The following is a 23,365-nucleotide window of genomic DNA, read 5'->3' on the forward strand; positions in this document are numbered from 1 at the left end:
GATTGCACCGAATCTGTAGATTGCCTTGGGTAGTATGGTCATTTTAACAATTAATTCTTCCAATCCATGAACATAGTATATCTTTCCATCTGTTGGTGTCATCTTCAATTTCTTTCATTGGTGTCTTATAGTTTTCTGAGAACAGGTCTTTTACCTCCTTAGGTAGGTTTATTCCTAGGTATTTTACTCTTTTTGATGTAATGGTAAATGGGATTGTTTCCTTAATTTCTCTTTTTTGACAGTTTGTTGTTAGTGTAGAGAAGTGCAACAGTTTTCTGAATATTATTTTGTACCTTGCAACTTTACTGAATTCATTGATGAGCTCTAGCAGTTTTATGGTGGTGTCCTTAGGATTGTCTAGGTATAGTATCACAACATCTGCAAACAGTGACAGTTTTACTTCTTCCTTTCCAATGTGGATTCCTTTTATTTCTCTTTCTTATCTGACTGCTGTGGCTAGGACTTCCAATACTCTGCTGAATAAAAGCGGTGAAAGTGAGCATTCTTGTCTTGTTCCTGATCTTAGAGGAAATGCTTTAAGTTTTTCACCACTGAGCATGATGTTAGCTGTGGGCTTGTCATATATGGTCATATATGTTGAGGTATGTTCCCTCTATGCCTATTTCCTGGTGAGTTTTTATCATAGGATGTTTACCATTTTAACAAATGTTCTACTTGAAGTCTTAGCCAGTGCAATACGATAAGAAAAAGAAATAATAGTTTTAAGAAACGGAAAAGATCTGTTTTTATTTGCAGGTCATGTGATTGTCTACACAGAATATACAAAAGAATCTACAGAAAAATTACTAGAACTGACTCTCAGTTTTAATGCATGTATAGTTTTGCATAACTACCACCATGATCAGGACACAAAATTGTTCCATCACCCTAAAAAAACTCCCACATGTTGCCCTTTAGAACTCAACTCCCCACCTCCAAACCTTGGCAGCCACTGATCTGTTCTCTATCCCTATAGTTTTGTCTTTTGCAGTATGTCATATAAATGGGAGCATAAATTATATAACCTTTGGATTTCACTTCTGTGATGCTGTGATATAAGAAATACATATTTTGTCTTTGTCCCTGGTTCTGACACAGGGCTCCAAAAACCCTTTTAAGTTCCTGAGTGATAGAGTGAAAGGAATGTCTTTTATAATTCATAATGAGCCTCTGCCAATCGTAACTGAGTATATGCTAATGAGCTGACTCTTAGAGAATGGGGGCTGGTTGCCAGAGGAACCAATTTTGAACTTTCTATCCCATTCACCAACCTCTGGGAAGGGGAGAGGGGCTGGAGGTTAAGTTCAATTGCCAATAGCCAATTATTTAATCAATTATGCCTACGTGATGGAACCTCCATAAAAACCCTAAACAACAGGGTTTGAAGAGCTTCTAGGTTGTTGAACAAATGGAAGTACTAGAAGCATTGTGCACTTGAAGGGGACATGAAATCTCTGCACCCCTTCCCCATACATTGCCCTATGTAGCTCTTCATCTGGTTGTTCATCTGTATCCTCTGTAATAGTCTTTAAACGAATAAATGTAATTTAAACCAGTAAATGTAAGTACAGTTGATCCTTGAACAACATGGGTTTGAATTCTGTGGATCCTCTAATATGCAGATTTTTTTCAATAAATACATACTACAGTACTAGGCCATCTGTGGTTGGCTGCATCTGCAGATGGGGAACTGTGAATACAGGGTTGGACTATAAGTTTATACTTGGATTTTTGACTGGGGGTGAGGGGGATGTCGGTGCCCTTAATGTCCACATTGTTCAAAGGTCAACTGTAAATGTTTCCCTGAATTCTGTGAGTTGTTCTAGTAAATTACTGAAGCTCAGGAGGGGGTCGTGGGACTTCCCCCTCCAATTTATAGTCAGTCACAACTACAGGGGACAATCTGGAACTTGTGATTGGCATCTGAAGTGGGCAAAAGTCGTGTGAGACTGAGACCTTAATCTGTCTATACTATCTTTGAGCAGTTAGTGTCAGAAATGAATTAAATTGTAGGACACCCCACTGATGTCTACCAAGAACTAAAGAATTGGCTAGTGTGGGAAAATCCCCAACATATTTGGTGTCAGAAGTGTTGAGAAGAGAGAGAAACAGTGGTGTTCTTCCTTTAGCTTTTTTCACTCAGCATAATGCCTTCAAGATTCCATTGTAGTAGTTTAAACCTAACAGAAAATTACAGACATAGGGGTTTTATTAAATGTTAATTCATCCATGTTATCTATTGATACATTCCTGAGCAGCCTAAAATATTTATCTGGGTGAATGGAAAAAGCTCAAAAGATAATGTTACTACACCAGAACTTTACATCTGAGCTGTTGCTGCTGAGAAGTCTTCTTTGGTCACAATCTTTTTGTTGTTGTTGTTAAACGCATTACAACTTTGATGTCACTTTGGTTTATAAGCTATAACTGACATTCCTAACTGACTATGAGGCAGAATCACAGACTCAGAAGAAACTCTGGAAATCATCCAGGGAGGCAGTTCAGATGAACAAGGGCTCTGGTATCATGCAGACCTAGATTTTTGCCTGCCATTCTTCATTAAATTCACATTTTACTGAGTTTCAGTTTCCCTATTTGTAAGAGAAAATAAAAGTAGGTATTTCATAGATTTGTGAGAAAATTAATGAGATACTCCAAGTAAAATGAACTGCAGAGTGCCAGGCACATAGTAAAAGCTCAACAAACAGCAGCTGCTACAATGTCCAGTACAACTCTCTCATCTTTCAGAGTATGTAAATAATCAACCTAAACATTCTATTTTAATGGTCTTAATATTCAAAGGACAAAACTTTGTGTAAAGAAAGATGCATATATTATATAATTTCTCTATGTTAGATTATAATTCACCAGTCCAAGGAATGCAGGAACAACAATAAAACAAAAGGCCTGAGATTTTTATCTTCCAAATATAAGGGAAGAAAATTGTTAGGAAGAAAACGTAAGCTTATATAAAACTGCAGACAACAAATGTTTTAGAAGCATTGACAGGTCACTTCTCTGTCAAAAACTTTAGAAAACATTTTGTTCCCTTCACTTGTCCCTCTCCTTCCCCCCATCCACAGAGGGCATGCATGAAAACTGTGTTATCTGTAAAATCTATATGGTGGTCCAAAATGACATAAGTTGATGTAATTATTTTTTTTAAATCAATGGATTTTATTTTCTTAAATAATCTAGAACAAAGAGTGAGTATAACTCAAGACAAATAAATTAAAGACAGTTCATTCCCAATGAGCAACACTTTGTTGCCTGACTAAATCATTTAATTTTTAAACAAAATGTACCTCCATCCAGAGTAAGTTTTGACCGCCACTCAACAGGCAGAAATTCAACATGTGTTGCATGGTTGGAAAAATGCCTTTCTTCTATTTTCCTTGCAGCCTCTCTCATCCTAAAAAAACCAAACCAAAACAAAACTTTATCAGAGTAACTTCCCATATGTATTTACATGGTATAAAATGTCTTTAATCATAACACTTCCACTTGCTTATAACTTTGTCCAATTATGTTTCAATTACTGCTACACTGTGCAACAGTTTGTAATACTAGGACACCTTCATTTCAAAACTATTTTCCTAAATTTTCCATCTATGATTTCAAATATTACAAGCTTCGATATTATATTCTAAATAATTATATGTATAAATCTTTAGAAGAAAGAATAGTATAATAAAATACCCCAGCTCCAAATATTAGCACATCGTGACCTGTCATTTCATCTATTCCTCCACCCTCTCCCCACAATATAGATTTTTAAATTTTATTTTGAAAATTAAGGTACAGCAAAATTGACTTTTTTCCTTTTTGGTGTCAACTTTATAGATTCTTGGTTAGCACCACTACAATCAAGATACAGAATAGTTCTATTATCAAAAAAACCTCCCTCATGCTATCCCTTTATGTTAGCACCCTTCCCCCATAATACTTATTTTTATTTTTATTTTTTTTTTTGTAGTTACGCGGGCCTCTCACTGTTGTGGCCTCTGCCGTTGCGGAGCACAGGCTCCGGACGCGCAGGCTCAGCGGCCATGGCTAATGGGCCCAGCCGCTCCGCGGCACGTGGGATCCTCCCCACCCCATAATATTTTAAGGCAAATCCCAGATATCACAGCAGTGCATCTATAAACGGTTCAGTATATATTTCTAAAATGTAAGGAAAACATAACCTATTCAGAACTATTATCACACCAATCCTTCATTTCAACAATTATGTTTAGCGGTCCCATTGTCCCAGTTAGACTATAAATGTTATTTTATAATAACATAAAAAATATTTTTTTACACTTTTGAATTGAGCTCCGAATACAGCCTATGCATTGCAATTGGAAGATATGTCTCTCAAGTGTCTTTTAATCTATAGATCGCTCTCTCTCTTCTTTGGCTTTGTAATTCTGTTTATGTTCTGTAGAGTTTCTGAGAGTCTGATTTTTAATGACTGCAACCCCAAGTGTTATTTAACATGTTCATTGCTCCCTATTTGGTAGTGAGATATAGGGGCCTGATAAGATTCAAGTTCTTTTGTTTTGGCAAGACTACTACTCCATAGGTATATATACCTGGTTTTCTCTCTTTTTGGTGACACTAGCAGTTGTTACGATCACTGCTTATATCTGTTAATTTACTATGATTGCAAAAAAGTGTTTTTAAAATCCCATCACTCCTTATACTTCTGGAAAGAGAAATTTCTTCACATCAAGTATTGGCTGCCTTGTGATACAATCAAATAGTTTCTGTGTGAACTGAGAAAAGGCAGGATAAATGGTGAATTCTTCTCTTTTATTAACAATTAAATACTGAGTTGCTAGAGGTTTTATATTTTTTGACATCATTCATTACTAACTCATAGATTTAAACATATTTGAAGTATTCCAACCCACTGTAGTTATTATCCTTACGGATGCTCAAATTGTTTCCTTTTTTGGTGAGTCTCTTCAAGTTGACTTGTGTCTTTTTGACAGGACCTCACTAGTTTGTTTTTTTTTTTCAACAGTTCAGTGGCTTTTAGTATATCACTGAGTTGTACAACCATCACCATTATCTACGTTCAGAATACTTTCATCACTCCCAGAAGAAACACCATACCCAGAGTAGTCACTTCTGATAATTCCTACTTACAGGCCCTGGCACCATAAATCTACTGTCTGTCTCTATGAATTTGCCTATACTGGATTTTTTCAGATAAATGGAACTATAATACATGGCCTTTTGTGTCTGGCTTCTTTCACTTAGCACAATGTTTCAAGGTTTGTCCATGTTGTATCATGAGTCACTACTACTTTGCTCTTTATGGTTGAATAATATTCTACTGTATGAATACACCGTTTCTGCTTATCCATTCACCAGCTGGTGGACATTTAGACTGTTTCCTTTTTTTTGGCTATTATAAATAATGCTGTTATGAATATTAACAAGTTTTTACGTAGATGTATGTTTTCAGTTCTCTTGGGTATATACCTAGAAGTGGAATTGTTGGCTCATATGCTAACTTCACATTTAACTTTTCTGAGGAAGTGCCAAACTGTTTTCTAAAGCAGCTGTGCTATTTTACAATCCCATCAGCAACATATGAGGGTCCTAATTTTTCCACATCCTTGCTAATACTTGCTATTTCCCATATTTTTGATGAGTCATCCTAGTCAGCATGAAGTGGTATGTCTCTGTGGTTTTGAATTGCATTTCCTTAATGACTAATAACACTGAGCATCTTTTTATGTGCTTATGGGCCATCTGTATATTTTATTTGGACAACTGTTTATTCAAATCCTTCACTCATTTAAAAAATTGGGTTATTTATTTTATTACTGAATTTGTAGGTGTTCTTTATATATGTTAGATGCTAGACCCATATCGGATATATGATTTGCAAATGTTTTCTACCATTCTGTGGGTTGTCTTTACTTACTTGATAGTGTTCTTTGAAGAACTAAAGTTTTAAATTTTGACAAAGCCCAATTTATCTTTTTTTTCCTTAGTGGCTTTTACTTTTAGTGTTATACATCAGAAACCATTGCCTAACCCAAGGCAATGGTTGTAAATCACAAAGATTTACTCCTATATTTTCTAAGTTTTATAGTTTTAGCTCTTATACTTAGGTCTTTGATTCACTCTGAATTAATTTTTGTATGTGGTGTAAGGTAGGGGTTTAACTTCATTCTTTTGCATGGGGATATCCCGGTGTCCTAGCACCATTTGTTAAAAGGCTATTCTTTCCTGATTGCATTATTTTGGCACTCGTGTTGAAAATCAACTGAACTCTCAATCCTATTCCATTGATCTAGGTCTATCTACACGCCAGCCAGTACCACAATGTCTTGATTACTATAGCTTTGTAGCAAATTATGAAACTGGGAAGGGTAAGTCCTCCATCTTTATTCTTTTTCAAGATTGTTTTGGCTATTCTGGGTCCCCTGCATTTACATGTGAATTTTAGGATCAGCCTGTCAATTTTTGCAAAAATGATAGATGAAATTTTAATAGGGATTGTGGTGAAATTTGTAGATCCATTTAGGAAGTACTGGCATCTTAACAACATTAAATCTTCTAATCCTCAAATGTGGGTTGTCTTTTCCATTTATTTAAGTCTTCTTTAATTTCTTTCAATGGTGTATTATAATTTTCAGTGTACAAATCTTACACTTCTTTTGTTAAACTTATTCCTAAGTATTTTATTCTTTTTGATGCTATAGTAAGTGGAAATGCTTTAACTTAATTTTCATTGCTAGTGTAGAAATACAATTGATTTTTTTTTTTTTTTTTTTTTTGGCCACACTGCACGGCTTGTGGGATCTTTTTTTTAAAAATTTTATTTATTTTTGGCTGCATTGGATCTTTGTTGCTGCACACAGGCTTTCCCTAGTTGCAGCGAGCAGGGGCGACTCTTTGTTGCGGTGCATGGGCTTCTCATTCTGGTGGATTCTCTTGTTGCGGAGCACAGGCTCTAGGTGCACAGGCTTCAGTAGTTGTGGCTCACGGGTTCTAGAGCACAGGGTCAGTAGTTGTGGCACATGGGCTTAGTTCCTCTGTGGCATGTGGGATCTTCCCGGACCAGGGCTCGAACCTGTGTCCCCTGCATTGGCAGGCGGATTCTTAACCACTGCGCCAGCAGGGAAGTCCTCCCTCTATTTTTAGAAGTTCTTTATATTTAGGGATATTAACTGTTCATCTGTGATACAAGATGCAAACGGATTTTCTCAGTTTGTCTTTTTTTTTTTTTTTTTTTGCCATATGGCTTTTTTGGGATGATATATTTATCAATATTTTCCCTTAAGATCTCTGGATCAAGTTATAGTTAGGACAGTTTTCTCTGTTACTAAGGTACATAAGAATTCAAACTCCCCTCAATCCTATCTTTTAAATCCATAGTATATGTATGATTTCATTTCTTAGGTTCAAATGTGATCCCACTGAAATTTATCTTAGTGTGAAAAATGGGCCCAATTTAATTTTCTTCCATATAGCTGCCTAGCTATCCCAACACACTATTGGTTAAAAGTCTATCTTTCTCCATTTCTAGTATATTTTTATTTTTTAAATTATTTATTTGTTTATTTATTTATTTATGGCTGTGTTGGGTCTTCATTGCTGCACACAGGCTTTCTCTAGTTGCAGCGAGCAGGGGTTAATCTTCGATGTGGTGTGTGGAGCACACAGGCTTAGTTGCTCTGCGGCATGTGGGATCTTCCCAGACCAGGGATTGAACCCATGTCCCCTGCATTGGCAGGTGGATTCCTAACCACTGCGCCTCCAGGGAAGTCCTTCTAGTATGTTTTTAAAGCATTATTTACAATATAATTATATTTTATTGATTATCTACCACCAAGTTGCCATTTAAAAAGTCTATATAGATTCTAGGTTGTGAAAAAGAAAATCTGCTTCCGTTAAAATCACTGAAAATAAAGATGATAGCTAAAACTTCAGATTCTTTTATTACCACATTCTAAAAAGTTTTTTTTTTTTACAGCAGATACTCAAGTAATGGTTACAGACACATTTTTAAAATTTTTTTGCCATCTTTCAAGTGTTCAGCTTTAACAAATTTGAACATATACAAGAAAGAATATATTTTAAGATTTCTAATATTATTCTATGTACTTATTCATTTTTGATGTCTGTATATATATTTCATTATGATATAATAATCAGGAAGTGGTATATGTATTGCTGTCTGAATTTACAAAAAAATAAAGAAGTTCAGGGCTTCCCTGGTGGCGCAGTGGTTGAGAGTCCGCCTGCTGATGCAGTAGATACGGGTTCATGCCCCGGTCTGGGAAGATCCCACATGCTGGCTTCCCTGGTGGTGCAGTGGTTGAGAGTCCGCCTGCCGATGCAGGGGACACGGGTTCGTGCCCCGGTCCGGGAAGATCCCACATGCCGCGGAGCGGCTAGGCCCGTGAGCCATGGCCGCTGAGCCTGCACGTCCGGAGCTTGTGCTCCGCAACGTGAGAGGCCACAACAGTGAGAGGCCTGCGTACCACACACAAAAAAAATAATAATAATAATAAAAATAAATAAAGAAGTTCATTTAGGCTAGTGGTTCTCAAACATGCATATACTTTTTTTTTCCCCCTCCAGGGGACAATGACAATGTCTGGAGACTTTTTTTGTTTTTTGGAGACATTTTTGGTTGTCACAACTAGGGGTTCTATTTGCATCTAGTGGGTAGAGGTCAGGGATGCTGCTAAATATCTTACAATGTATAGGTTAGCCACCCGTAGCAAAGAATTACCTGGTCGAAAATGTTAACAGTGATGAGGTTGAAGAACCCTGATTTTGACTTATAAACTCAAACACTACATTTGTTTAAAATACTGTCCTCTTCTACAGTAAACTGAGACAATCCTCTACTCCATAGGATCACTATCATAGTTCTCAGATGGCCACATATATAGATATTTTAGGCAAGCAGGTATGTCTACTAAATCACTTGGTTGTAATTCACTGGAGTGACACACACAAACAGAAGAGGGGCAGGGAAAGGAAAGGAAAGAAAGATGAAAGAAGATAATCAGGGATGGAGGAAAAAAAGGGAGGGACAGAGATAGAGATAGACAGATGGGTAGCGAGAGAGACAGAGAGAGAGGGAGAGAGAGCACGCACATGCTATGTCCCTACTATTGCCTTACTAAAAATAATAAAATCTGTTTCCTAAATATATAGGTCTTGACTACATGAGAAACACTCAGACCAAGGAGGGATGGAGGCAACGAGAAAAAGGAATGATTTAAAAATATTATCCTACAGCTCAGACTTAACCCATTACTGTGCAGCTGTAATGCCATGCACAAAACTCATGATTTCAGTTCTAAGCTTATTAAACTTCCATGTTCTCCTGCTAGGCAGTTAATGTTTAGTTCATATTTTGAAAAAGGAAGGAAGAGATTAATAGCACCTGAGAATTACTGTTTAATTAAGGATCATTAAATAGCTCTGAAAAAAAAGACTTTATAATTCTTCTCAATTAGGAAAACAATCAATTGATAAACTAACTGGTTTTAAGAATATATAGATATATGTATAATATATAGGAAAGGAGGGCAATAGAAAATCATGCAATAATATCCAAGATACATTTTTTTTACACAAGAAAGCAATGTCTAGAGTGTATAAGTATGCTGCCTTGTGAGTGAAAATAATCTGTATTTGTCTAAAGAAACTCCAGAAGAATATAAGATAAATAACATTGCTTTGAGATACAAGGATGAGTGACACTGGGGGAAGATGGAGACAGGAAGGGAGTCAGACGTTTTTCACTCTATACATTTTCCTATTTTGATTTGTGAACCATGTGAATGAATTTCCTATTCAAAAAATAAACCTTGTTGACATTCTTGTTTGCTGTGTCCTCCCATTTTTTTCTGTACACATGGGTCTACACCAATTTATTTAAAAAATTATTTTGCTATCATTTTCAGTGAAGTTTCAGGAGGTAATAAGATAAGCTATGTGTTAAATCTGCCAGGCTTAACTAAAAGTCTCTTAAATTGTAGCTTTAAAATTACTAATTTGTAAAGAAATTATAATCCAATAAAGATATTTTAAAAAATAAAATTATTAATTTATTCTATTAGATATATAAGTTCAGTGAAGATTTCCCTTGTAATAAAATGCCACAAAAAGTAAATCCAATTGTATTTAAAATACATTCATCCCTTTTAGTAAACCAATTCTGATATTCCTAGAAGTTGTCTATAAACTTTCTTCTCAACTCATTTAAATAATAAACATATTTTGCTGAAACAAAATTGATTAAATCCAGTTTGAATTCATTTGCACATTCACTAAAATAAGGTAAGAGGCGAAAATCTCTATTTCCAGGCCTCTGGGACATGATTTCAAGAGATCCTCAGAGAACAGCAGGTTGCCAAAGAAGTGGAGTGTGGTAACCCCTTATTCTATGTTGCTCATTTCAACAGTAGTCTCACAAATCAAATCACAAGTACAAACAAGCTTCAGAGTAGCAATGACAAGGATGAAGTTAATTTTACTTTCTTAAAAGTCCTGGACAACTTAGGAATGGTAGAAAGCCGGGGAAGGGTAAGAAATCCTCTGAACTTTCCCATCTATTACTGAGCAGAATTCCTTTCTGTTTGAATATTTTCCATCAATTACTAATTTATGTGAGGAGTTTCCCAACAAATTAACCTGTCTCTGAAGAAATGATGGCCATCTTCTCTGTAGTGAACACTTTTTTTTGAGCCACCTTATATTCACTCATCCTACTTCCAATGGTAGCTCTTGATTTTTATCTGTGGCTCTACCTCTCCCTATGGTTATGATGAAGCCAACTTCCATCTGATTCTAGGGTAGAAAGATGACAAGTTTTGCCGATCAGATCATGGCCATGCATAGATTCAGGCAGTTGGAGGTGACATCATCAGTCACTGAAATGCATAGACTAGCAGGGACTTCTGGAAAAAAAGACTTTTTTTCTTGAACTCGAACACAAGATGATATAAACCACATCTGGAACCACAGGAGATGTCTGAAAATAGCTCAAAAATGAAGGCAAGTAGAACAGATAGAAACTGGATTCTGATGACTTGTTTGGCAAATCTTAGACTTGTCAGTTTTATGGGCTACTAAATCCTCCTTTTGAGTTAAGTTTTCCCTCACTTGCACCCAAAGAAATCAAGCTGGTACCTTTCCAATGATCTATAGCTGCTGGTACCTTTCCAATTATCAATAGCTCCAGAGAGAACGTTATTAAAACTACTTCTCAGGTTCCTTAGATAACCAAGCAAAAAATTAGCATCTTGACACAGAATATAATATAAATATTGTGGGAAGTAATGTGCAAATCATCAGAAAATAAAATCAGAATCAGAGGGAAGAGATCTCTGTAATACAAGCTATGGAGATTGACAAGGATCAGGATGGTCTGGCAGTATCTGACAAAGATTTTTTTTTCCAAATTGAACTGTATTTTTATTTTAATCCATGAGCTGGCATTAAGAGGTATTACAATAAAAAGTGAAACAGAACACTATTATTATAGAGATACTGCTGAGGACATAGTTCCTGGTATCACACAGTATTTGCTTTATAAGGACTCAAGAAATACATTTACTTGAAGCTTCAGAACATGATAAACTGTGTTCTCAACAACTGATTTGTTCTCATCATATTATAAATCTGATAAGATTTTTCTTTATACTGGCTGCTAGTTCAGAGCCAAGTTTGTGGTGGAACCTTAACTCTAAAATTTCCTTTTTACACAGTCCTAAACATTTTTGAAGCACAAATACAAACTTCCCTCCCCACAACAACATCTTAAAAAATTTTTAGAATAAAACTGAATATAAATAAACGAGGTAAATAACCGGCCTGGTGTGTTGGCAAAGCACCCACTGTTTGTTCTCCGTGTAAAATTTAGAGTTCAATTTCCCCTGGTTGTAATTACTTGGATAAGTTAAGCTGCTGACTGGCAACTTAAACAATTCTTAGCTTTTTCAGAATTATACAGTATTCTCAGTTTCTGCAATTCAGAGAGTAACATACAAACTTAAAACCAGACATTTTTCTTGCTTTCAACCTCAGTTTAATGTAAACTAACAATATATTAAGTTAAAAAGGCTTTCTTAACCCTCTTCTCCATGTTATGGAGGAAAAAGAATCAAATAAATATCATCATCATCATCTAGATAGAATCACTCTCAAAATCTGGTCCAGAAACTTACTCTACAACTTAAACAGATAGAATAGTTGGCACTGAAGAAACATGTGGCATAGCAATTAAACTCTATTATACCCTGGACAAAAGTTTGGACTCTGACTAGATGGAGAATGTATTCATCAAAGAACTCACATAGCTGTATTTTTGATAATTCTTCCTTGGTCCATTTTCTGCCCAATGCCATGCACAACAAATACAATATGGGCAGTCTGTGATGGCTTGTCTTCTAATGTGGCTTCTTCTACATAACCTCTGTGAAGTCTGGTCCCACTACTTGATGCTGTAGGAAAATTATGATTCTAAGTTTATTGTTTATTACAGAAATAGCATTTTCAAAATATATTGAAAAAATAAAGAAATAAAAGGAATACTATGAAAAAATTTCACTGGGTTGGGGGGACAAAATTTGTAAGATAAGTATTGATCAATTCTAATATAAACTGCTGAACTGGACATGACAGTGAAGCCAGAAACTATAAGGCAAAAGGAAAGAAAAAAGGATGAACTGAACACATAAAAATTAAAATCTTCTCTATAATGAATGTATCATGAAGCAAAGATAAAAGATGAATGACAAACTGGGAAAGTTTTTGCAAAATATGATGCACAGTAGTAAGTTAATTACGTAAGTATACAAAAAGAACTTATTCATCAAAAAGTGAAATGAATCATCCAAATAGCAAAATGGGCTAAAGATGTTGATAAAGTAACTCGCAAAACAAATACGACTGACTAATGAACATGTAAATATTCAAGCACATCTATTATCAAAGAATTAAAAATGAGACAGTAAAAAAAATTATCAGACTTAGAAAAAATTTTTGAAAGATTTTTTGATAATGCATTCACCTCTTCCCCAAGTACCAGTCCCTCTTTTCTTTCTTTTAGTCAAACTTGTTTAAAGAGCTATCTATTCTCACTGCCTCCATTTCTTCAACTTCTACTTAAACTTCAACCCATGCCAATCTGGTTTTGTCCCAGCAATCCATCTAAGTCACTGATGACCTACATCTCACTAAATCCAGTGAAAAATTTCCAGTCTTCATCTTTACTGACACTATATTTCAACTGCCATGTTTTATTTCACATCACTGCCTCAGGTTTGACTGCTTTTGTGCTTTTAGAAGTAAAAAGTGTATTTATTAATCTTGCCAGACCATTCTAAATATATAATTATTCATTAATGAATACATGTTAACTCAGTCACCTTAAAAAGAGTTTAACAAGGTAGTAACTGTCACTAAATTTAATACATACTTAAAAAATACTAAAAATAAAACCTGAATCATCTATTTTGAACATAAGAGAAAAAGTTAGATTCCCAACATTTTGACAAACTCTAGTAATATTTAACAAATACCTTTAGAAAATCCCAGTTTTTGAGTAACTGTTCTTGCAATTTTAGATGTTGTTGCATCACTATAAAGATACACTTCATCCACACTGTGCCAGTCCACGTGGTTTCGACTCAACTTGAAACTATGAATAGCTGTTACAAAAGGAAAAACTAATTTGAAGGTCTCCAAGACAAACTTCATTTGTGTGAAAATTATAATACACAGATTTTTTGAATCAATATTTTAACTCAGTTCAATAAAAAACTATTTCATTGAAACATATATTGATGTGAAACAAGTAATGGATAGGGACTTTATAAGTTATTAAGCATGCTACAGGAAAAGGCAACTTGTTGGAACAACATGGAATAAACTGGCTTAACTACCATAATTTTTTTTTTTTTTTTTTGTGGTTTTGCGGGCCTTCCTCTGCTGTGGCCTCTCCCGTTGCAGAGCACAGGCTCCGGACGCGCAGGCCCAGCGGCCATGGCTCACGGGCCCAGCCGCTCCGCGGCACGTGGGATCCTCCCAGACCGGGGCGCGAACCCGGTTCCCCTGCATCGGCAGGCGGACGCGCAACCACTGCGCCACCAGGGAAGCGCCACCAGGGAAGCCCTACCATAATTTTAACCTCTATAGGAAATATGCTCTGATTATTAAAGAACTGCTTTCCCAGGTGATGTGGCCATTCCTTAGGACTAAGGGATATACACCCTCATTAAAGTTCTCAGTACAGTTGACACAGAAACTTAAGTTTCATTTCTTCTGTTGATTTTATTTTTTGATCTGTGAAAATTTCACTCAGCACAAGATAAACAAGACTTAGATGAAAAAAAATTATCTTTAAACTGGGAAGAGAATCATCTAATTTATTAGAATATAAGGTATTTTTGGAATGGATGCTAAAGCCAGTTATCACTGGATATTGCCCACCATAACAGAGCTCCAAGGTTGAAAGATCTTTTAACAAGAAATAAATTTTTTCTTACTATGATGCTCAAATTAAGTATGCTTATTTCATTTCTGTAACCGAGGTATGCTTGGTGAAAATGAGCTCTTAAAAAAAAAACAAAATGCAAACCTATATTCTTCAGGAATACGCAAACTCTGTGAGGCAGGGACTATACCTGGGTCATTCTGTATCACTAGCACCAAACACAGTCATAGCACAGTGCTTGCCACATATCACAAATTTAGTAATGTTTGTGGAAGCAACAGATTAAGAAAATTGTCAAAACATGTCCACCAATTCACAGTTCGATGTCTTATTGTCTGAAGGACTTAAACTTTTCCTCTTTATCTCTTGTATAGAGGTAAGAAAAATTCACATACCTTCAGAAAACCAGCCACCTTCAAATCACTATGCCTAATTTATTTTCTTAAAATCCTCTTTAGGCAAAAATATTATCTCCCATTATATATAAAGACATAGAGGTACAAAGGGATTAAGTGACTTGCCACAAAGCTAGTTAGTGACAGAGTCCAACTCTTCTGATTTGAAGACTCTAACTATGAAAGGATGGAGTCCCGGTCAAGATCTAAGATCATAAGACATTTTTGTGAAAAGCTATTCCTTACTAGAATACATAGAAAAGCAAATCATTGCCAGGAAAATGTACTTCTGAGTTATGGTACAAATGCCACTTCAAAAATTTATGAAAAACCTATTTATATCTTACTTACCTGCCAGGACACATTACTAATATTGAACACAAGACCAAGATGCAATTAACATAACAAACATGAATAACATCTTCAGTTGCAAATAAACACAAAACCAGTGTACAAACTCAGGCTTTTAAATAAAAGAACTTTTCATAAATTAAAAAAAATCTTTTGCAAGAGTTTAATAATTATTTACTTTTCTACTTCTATGTCTGATCCAAGTCAGTACTTTAAGCCTTTTAATCCAATGTTTCAAAACTGCATTTTGTTAAAATAGTTTTGAGCAACATATGCTTAAAACATTAAAACTATAAACCAAGTTAAGCCAACAAAATTTTGTTTCTCTCTAAACCATTCGTGTTGTCTTAAAGCATCTTAATATTGGCGAATATCCCATTATTGAACTATATACATTGTTTGCAAATGTTTACACCACTTATAATTAACACTAAGCAAAATAATACAATGGATACATTTCTAAAATACTAGTAATTTCTATGCTCTAAATACAACCGAATGCTATAAACACAACTGAAAGCTACAAGTCAGGAATATAACTACATGGAGAAGTAAAACTACAATTACTGTACCTTGGGAACGCTTTCGTTTAAGACCTGCCGCATCTGTACTCTCCTTATATCCTCTCCATTTGAACAGAGAAGGGAGGGAGAAGGGAGGGAGGTGGTAGACAACTAAGAAAGCAAAAACACTGAGCTTCAAAGTAAATTTTAAATGAGGTTTGCCTTTTTGTTGTATTAACTTTAAAAAATGAGTTGTATTTGACAAACATTATTCTAAATGCTTTATTTATATAATTTCTAATTAAAAATCAGTGAAGCAAAATATTAGTTTAATAATGTTTATCAAATATATGCTCTACTTTTACTGAAAGTAAAAAAGGCAAAGGATATCTAAGTTTATCAATTAAAGACAACTATGTGATCACCATTTTTAATGTCTGTATAGATGGAATAAAAAAACAGAACATGGCATTTTTGTATGCATAAGAGATTTATAAACCACATCTTTACAATAATAAGGTTATTTACTCTCACCAAATTTGTGACTATGACACAGCCAACATCTGATGTGCAAATTGAAAATGCAATAAATAACATAACCATCTAATGCAGCTTTCCTAAGAAGATACCACAGTATACGTTCCACTAGATGCTTTCCCTTACTGAAGTGTAATAGAACCTTTCCACAGAAACAAAATATTCTTTTCACAACTCTGTTCAAGTTGTTAAAATACTTTTAAAAATGAAACTCTTCCCCCAAAAATTAAGTTGAAAGCTCTACTTTGAACTGACTTATTAGTGACAAAATAATGAAAGATTTGTTAGCAACAGAATGACAAAAAAAAAGCCATTAGTAAAAATGTATGCTGTGACATCTTGTAAGTGTAAAACAGACAACAGAGTAAACCAGACAACAGAGTAAAGCCAGACGTAGACTTGATATTTGGTAAATCAGTAGATAACCTTAAAGTCAACACTTTCCCTGTCAAATATTGCTAGTTATATATCAATAAATTTCTTTACATTTTAAATAAGCAATTATTTTAAAATCCACTTAGAATTGAATCTTACAATCATTTTCTTTACCGTTCAGTTAATCACAGAATCTTTATGATTTAGTTCAAATTTATGTTCTAATACATTTGATTTTCATCCTCACTCCCTTCTACATTAATGTGCATTCAAAGGTTAAATACTGCTCAAATACAAAAATACTTAATTCCCGTTGTATAGTACTAGAAGTTAAAAAAGAAACCTGCTGTTATATACAGATAAGGTATATTTAAAGATATATGTGATAAAGGTAATTGAGAAATGCTTATGAGGTACTTAATAACTTTAACTGTATGTAACTAGATGACTATAAAAAAGTATAGACAAGAATTAAAAACTGGGTTGTAAAATCAGGATTATGAAAACATTTCATTGTCATAGGGGGTGGAAAATGACAACCAAAGTAATTTTCTTCACTGAACATGTTTCTTCTTTCATGTGCCTTCTGGTCAGTTACTGAGGAGTAGATATACCACTTGCAAGAAACATTTTCACACAAAAAGATCCTTAGGAAAAAGCTAACATAACCAAGTAGATCAAATTTGGCATAAACTTGAGACTTTACTGCTCTAACAAAACCTAGATTTTATAGGTCTACTAGTAAAACTAACATGAAACAATTCCACATTTACTAAAAAAGAACTAGTGGGAAACACATGGACCACCTGATCACACTTAAAATTACATAAACACTTTCTAAAAGCTAGTCAAGATACAAAAATGAAAGGATTTTTTCCCCTAAAGGAATACTAATTTAAGGATTAACATAAAGCCAAACACCCCAATATACTAAAATCACAAAAGCATATTTATTTAAAACATTTTCACAAAATTAGATAGACATGCTTCTTTACCTTCTTCTCATATTTCTTATTTTCACTGGAAAATCATTTGCTTTGTTATACATCCTCTAGCACAGACAGCTTAACTTTTTTCCAACCCAAAGCAAAGGATAAGTACATAAGTGTACCATAAGTACACTACAGACAAAAAGGTTTACTATCATTCCAACAAGGATCACTAAATAAAGTTTTAGTTAAGAATTCTTATTAGTGTTAGCAAAAGTATGCATAAACACAAAGTGCAACTAAAATGCTAATTAAATGATAACATTTAATAAAACTTTTCATTTATGTATTAAAGTCTTACAAAGCAATGAAAAAGATTTTAAGTACTAAAATACAATGTTTTCAATAAATTTCCTTACTATAATTCATCTCTTAAAGAAATGTTCTTCATTATATAATTCTGAAAGCAGAGTATCAAAAAAGGGGGTTGCTGATGATACACTACTCCCTAGAATAGAATAACTCTATAACTTTTCCCTCTATAAAAGCTGGCAACCTAGATAATCTCAACTGCAAGGGAAGTAGGCTTGCACATCTCAAACCTACCAACTATAATGAGAAAACTTCTGTCAATCTTCTTGGATCTCAGAGAAATTAAATTAAATACATTTATAAAAATTGGTAACTAAAAGCTAGAAGGTGGGAATCCTCTTAGTCACCAAAGAGAAAGGAAAAGAAAAGCCAGTTAGAAAGGGTTAATACTCCTTCCTTCTCCCCACCCCGGCCCTCCCCCTTTTAGACTTTTGAAATGATATATTCACAGTTTGGGATATCCTTATCCAGCAATAGGACAGGCATATACACTACATGCCAAATTGTTAAATGCTGTAAATCCTTAGAGATCCACCAACAGTTGTGCTGTCATAGCACCCTAAATTAGCTTGAACAGTAAAAAGTCCATTTTTTTTTTTTTACTTTCAGCCTACCTGTGATTTTATATTGAATGTGACTCTACTAGACAGCATACAGTTGGATCTTGCATTCCTAGCAAATCTGTCGATCTCTGTTTTTTAATTGAAGTGTTAGTTCACTTATATTTACTATAGTTTTTTGGTTTTTTTTTTTTTTTGCGGTACGCGGGCCTCTCACTGCTGTGGCCTCTCCGGCCGTGGAGCACAGGCTCCGGACACGCAGGCTCAGCGGCCATGGCTCATGGGCCCAGCCGCTCCGCGGCATGTGGGATCTTCCCGGACAGGGGCACGAACCCGCGTCCCCTGCATTGGCAGGCGGGCTCTCAACCACTGTGCCACCAGGGAAGCCCTGCTATAGTTTTGATATGGGTGAGTTTAGGTCTACCATTTCCCATATATTTTCTTTGTTCCATCTGTGTTTCTCCTTTTGTTATTTCTTTTGGATTAATTAAATATTTTTTACTATTTTAATTTCTCTACTGGCCTTAAGAAAAAACGAAACAACTTTTTATTGTGGAATAATTTTCAACCTACAGAAAAGTTGCAAAAATAGTACAGAGAGTTACCATAATATCTTTCACCCAGCTTCTCCTAATGTTAGCATAACTATAGTACAGTTATCAAAACTAAGAAATTAACATTGGTATAATACCATCAACTAAAATATTGACTTTATTCCGATTTCTCCAGTTTTTCTATTAATGTCCTTTTCTGTCCTAGGATACAATCCAGGGTACCATGTTGTATTTTGTTGTTATGTTTCCTTAGTTTCCCCTAAACTACAACAAATTCCTCAGTCTTTCCTTGTCTTTCATGATCTTGACACTTAAAAATTTTTTTTCAGCTTTACTGAGGTACAATTGACAATATTATAAGACATTGAAAGTGTATACTGTGTTGATTTCACATACATTGTGAAAGGATTCCCCCCATCTAGTTAATTATGACCTTGACACTTCTGAAGAATACTGGTAAGTTACTTTGTAGAATGTCCCTCCATTTGAGTTTGTCTGATGTTTTCTCATAACTGAATTGAGGTTATGCGTTTTTTGACCAGAGCAGGTGCAGAACTACCCATTTAGTTCAATCATTTTTTTTCTTACTGATCACTGCTTGCATAGATAAATTATAAAATGAGGGAAATACAACTCTAGTACTTTTAAGTATTTACAAAATTACTTATTTGAAGGCCTGATTTTATTTGTATGATGCATCCCCAGTGAACTTCTAGCTTTCATTTGTTAGGCTGCTAGATAAACATTTCCTAGCCTAGGAGGTGGGGTGGGAAGAGAATCATTTTTAATTTTAACTCTCAGAGAAAATGAAATCTAAATCACAAAATATGATTATACTTTGGGGGTTTATCTTTCTTTGAATGATAAAAAAGTTATGCTAAACTTCAATCGATCATTCATTCCTTCATTCATTTATGGCTATGTTGGGTCTTCATTGCTGCGCGCGGCTTTCTCTAGTTCCAGTGAGCGGGGGCTACTCTTCACTGTGGTGCGCGGGCTTCTCATTGCGGTGGCTTCTCTTGCTGTGGAGCACGAGCTCTAGGCGCGCAGGCTTCAGTAGTTGTGGCTCACGGGCTCTAGAGCGCAGTCTCAGTAGTTGTGGTGCACGGGCTTAGTTGCTCCGCGGCATGTGGGATCTTCCCGGACCAGAGCTCGAACTTGTGTCCCCTGCATTGGCAGGCAGATTCCCAACTACTGTGCCACCAAGGAAGCCCCAATAGATCTTTTTAATTCAATGCTTACTTTGAGATTAGTAGGATAATTAATAAGGAGAGAATAATAAATATATTCAGTGTATTTGTGGCAATAACTACCCTAACCAAGACATAAATAAGGTCAGAAGGAAAAGGAATTAGTATTTTATTTCATTAGTATTTTATTTTATTTCATTAGTATTTTATGTCCTTCAAGGCAAGAACTCTGTTAAGTATCTTAGGAATTCCCAGAGCATTAAAAAGAGTTCTTGAATATAGTACTTTTAAATTATTTTAAATTATTAAATACGGGATTGTACTCTATTGTATACTCTACAATACAATTGTATTGTACAATTTGTACAACTGTATTGTACAATTTTGTACAATTGTACAAAAATATTGTACAATTTATTGTACAATAAATACTCTATTGTACATCCCTTTTCAGAATGTTTAACATGCACTGTCTACTTTGTTATCTTGTACTTACTCTTTGTAACTTCTCATCTGCAGGCTTTGTCATACCCAAAGGTTTAAAACTCCCTGAGAGCCAAAACCCTGTTTGTTTCTTTTACAAAAGTAACTGGCACAGTACTATCTGCACAAGGAATATTCAAAATCTTCTAACAATATGAAGAGTCAAGGCTTTATCCTATGGACATGAGAAAATTTAGGTGGAAAAGCTATTTTTCCCCCCTCAGATTAATAAAATATGAAATTTCAGAAGCTTGGAGGTAAGAAGCAAAATAATCAAAATTATAATACTTTTTATCTTTGTGTTATAAATTTGAGTTATTTTTCCAACAACGGTAGCTTTTTGGGCAGCAAATGTTCTTTCATTAAGACCAGTGATAATTTTCAAATGTACTACAGAATTTCCCATAATCTTCAAAGTCAAAAGTCACATTTTAACACATGAATGTATGCTTTACATAATACTAAATAATAAATAAAATGGCTGGAAATTCATGACAACAGTATATATACTGAATTGAATTTATAATCTTTGTTGATAACAAAACATGCTAATGTTTTATGTCACAGTATATTTAAAAAATCAATTTTTCTTCCAATGAACCTCTAAAGATCATCATTTTGAAAGATTACAATACAAAAGTGTTCTAACAGTTTAAAAATTTTCTGTTATTACTAATTAGAATTTTACCAATGTGTATCTTTAAAGCTAGCAAAAAATAATACTATATTATCCTAGACTGATATTCAAGAATTGACACAGACTCAAAGATATACTGAAAAATCTACTCATACAAACTTTGTTCTTTTATCAGACTTATTTAAGTGACTGGATCATAAAATTAGGGCACTTTGAAGAAAACTGAAGTATGCTGCTCCATTTAACATTTCAGATTCCAAGTAGATGGGATCTAGAGATGAAACACAGCTGATGACTAACTTCCACAGGGAGAATTAGCAAGTCGAAAAGAAATGCTTTGAACACAGTAAGAGAAAGGGGACAATATACTTATATTTTTATTTTTCATACTCATCCTTTTCCTCCTCCAAGCTCTTGGTTTTTTTCCATGCATTAATAGTAAAGAATTTGGGTGGATAAACTGGGTTTGTTCAGGTGAACTGCCATTTTTGAGGCAAGACTTAAGGAAAATTAATAGAAAGGAAAAAATCCAGAACTCAGCCTTTCCCAATAGGAATGAAATTTTGAAAAGAGTTCAGTCTTTCAAATACTATGAAGTAGGCTTTTGTGATTATTTTGATAGTGGTGATGAGAGGTTCCAAAATATTTCAGTCACTAATAAAAGATCAGAGATATACAAAATTTGCTATCTGTGCTTTAACCAGTGTATTGTCTTTATGGCAATCTGCAGGAATATAGACACAGCTCTGCTTTATAGATACTGAACTGTTCTTTATATATTGATATGTAAGAACCTTGAGCTTGAATTTCACAGTGAAATAAGAACATAGTTGACTCTAGGGATTAGCAAAATGAAATATTTAAAATTCCTAGAATATGGTATCTGGCACATAATAGACATTTCTTAGATTTAATTACCAATTTATTTAGAAGCCACCATTTTCCTCAATTATGCAGACTTTTAAGGGTACAAAAGATATTTTTACTTGGTATAAGCTAAAGTATACAGTTTCCCTGCTTGTGTGTGTGTGTGTGTTCAGAGAGAGATAAAAGAGTAAGGAATAGGAGAGAGAAAAGACTTGGAATGTTATTAACAATAAGGGGGGGGGGAAGCCAATTTAAAGCTGATTGTTTTGTAATTAATTATGTTATATAATCAATTGCTTCCAACTACATAATTCATTTTTTCCAAGCTGCATTCTGTGAATTACTTGATCAATATTGAGTTTTTCTGCTTTATAGATGTTTTACAAGGAGAAGGAAAAAAATCACTTAATTCATAGTTTAATTCACTAGATTAAGTAGGGCTTGCCAAGAAACTTCCCAAATAAAGGCAAGCATGGATGAAGAAACATTTTCAGGAAAAAAAAAATTAGAGCAATCCACAAGTTCGAATCTCCCTGTACTGTTATACTCACCAGAATAGGTGATCCCACTGCCTGCAGTAAATGGAACAACAGAAGTATTTTTAACTTTACCACACATTTTGAATTTTACTCAAGATCAGACACATAATGAAACATGGCAATCTTGGCTAGTATATAAGTATTTTAAACTATTGAAAGAAAAAGTATCCAAATGCTGAATAAGGAAATATAAGGAGCAGATTGTTTCAAATTAAAAGTTGATACAGTTATCAATATGGAGACACCTAAAAGGGACTTATACAAAAGAAATTAAAGTTTTTTTAAACTTCAGGAAAAGAACCAACATTAAAATATTAGCAAAACAGCTCTTGATATAATGACAAGGGATTTTTTTATAAGTTCAATTTTCTTTGACGACTAAAAAGCTACTCAAAAGGACTAATTCAGAGAGCACATTATAACAATTTGTACATTTATAGTAAATCATGTGTCATGTCAGTGAAAACACATATTAAGTAAAATAAAAATGGAAATAGTTCAGAAATCTACAGCAGTTTTAAATTCTAAAATAATAATCAAATGTTTGAAATAATCAAATTGTATAAATTCTAACACTTCTGAATTACTATTTCAAACTTAGGAACC

At 34.5% G+C, this 23,365-nt stretch overlaps 1 protein-coding gene across 6 annotated transcripts in view; it reads right to left on the reverse strand.

Annotated features, from left to right (window-relative positions):
- Window positions 1-23,365, reverse strand: part of DDHD1 (DDHD domain containing 1) — a 103,100-nt gene that overhangs the window by 29,672 nt on the left and 50,063 nt on the right. For 2 of the 6 annotated variants that reach the window (XM_055088435.1, XM_007106160.4), the window contains exons 3-6: window positions 15,786-15,887; window positions 13,554-13,682; window positions 12,326-12,473; window positions 3,306-3,412 (exon numbers count right to left, since the gene is read on the reverse strand). In XM_055088435.1, the coding sequence (XP_054944410.1) occupies window positions 3,306-3,412; window positions 12,326-12,473; window positions 13,554-13,682; window positions 15,786-15,887 (486 nt within the window). Of the gene's footprint in view, window positions 1-3,305; window positions 3,413-12,325; window positions 12,474-13,553; window positions 13,683-15,785; window positions 15,888-22,771; window positions 22,793-23,365 lie in introns of all 6 variants that reach the window. The other 4 variants (XM_007106164.4, XM_007106161.4, XM_007106165.4 and 1 more) reach the window with 2 other exon arrangements.

This window comes from Physeter macrocephalus, chromosome 11, assembly GCF_002837175.3.
Source record: "Physeter macrocephalus isolate SW-GA chromosome 11, ASM283717v5, whole genome shotgun sequence".
NCBI classification, from domain to species: domain Eukaryota; kingdom Metazoa; phylum Chordata; class Mammalia; order Artiodactyla; family Physeteridae; genus Physeter; species Physeter macrocephalus.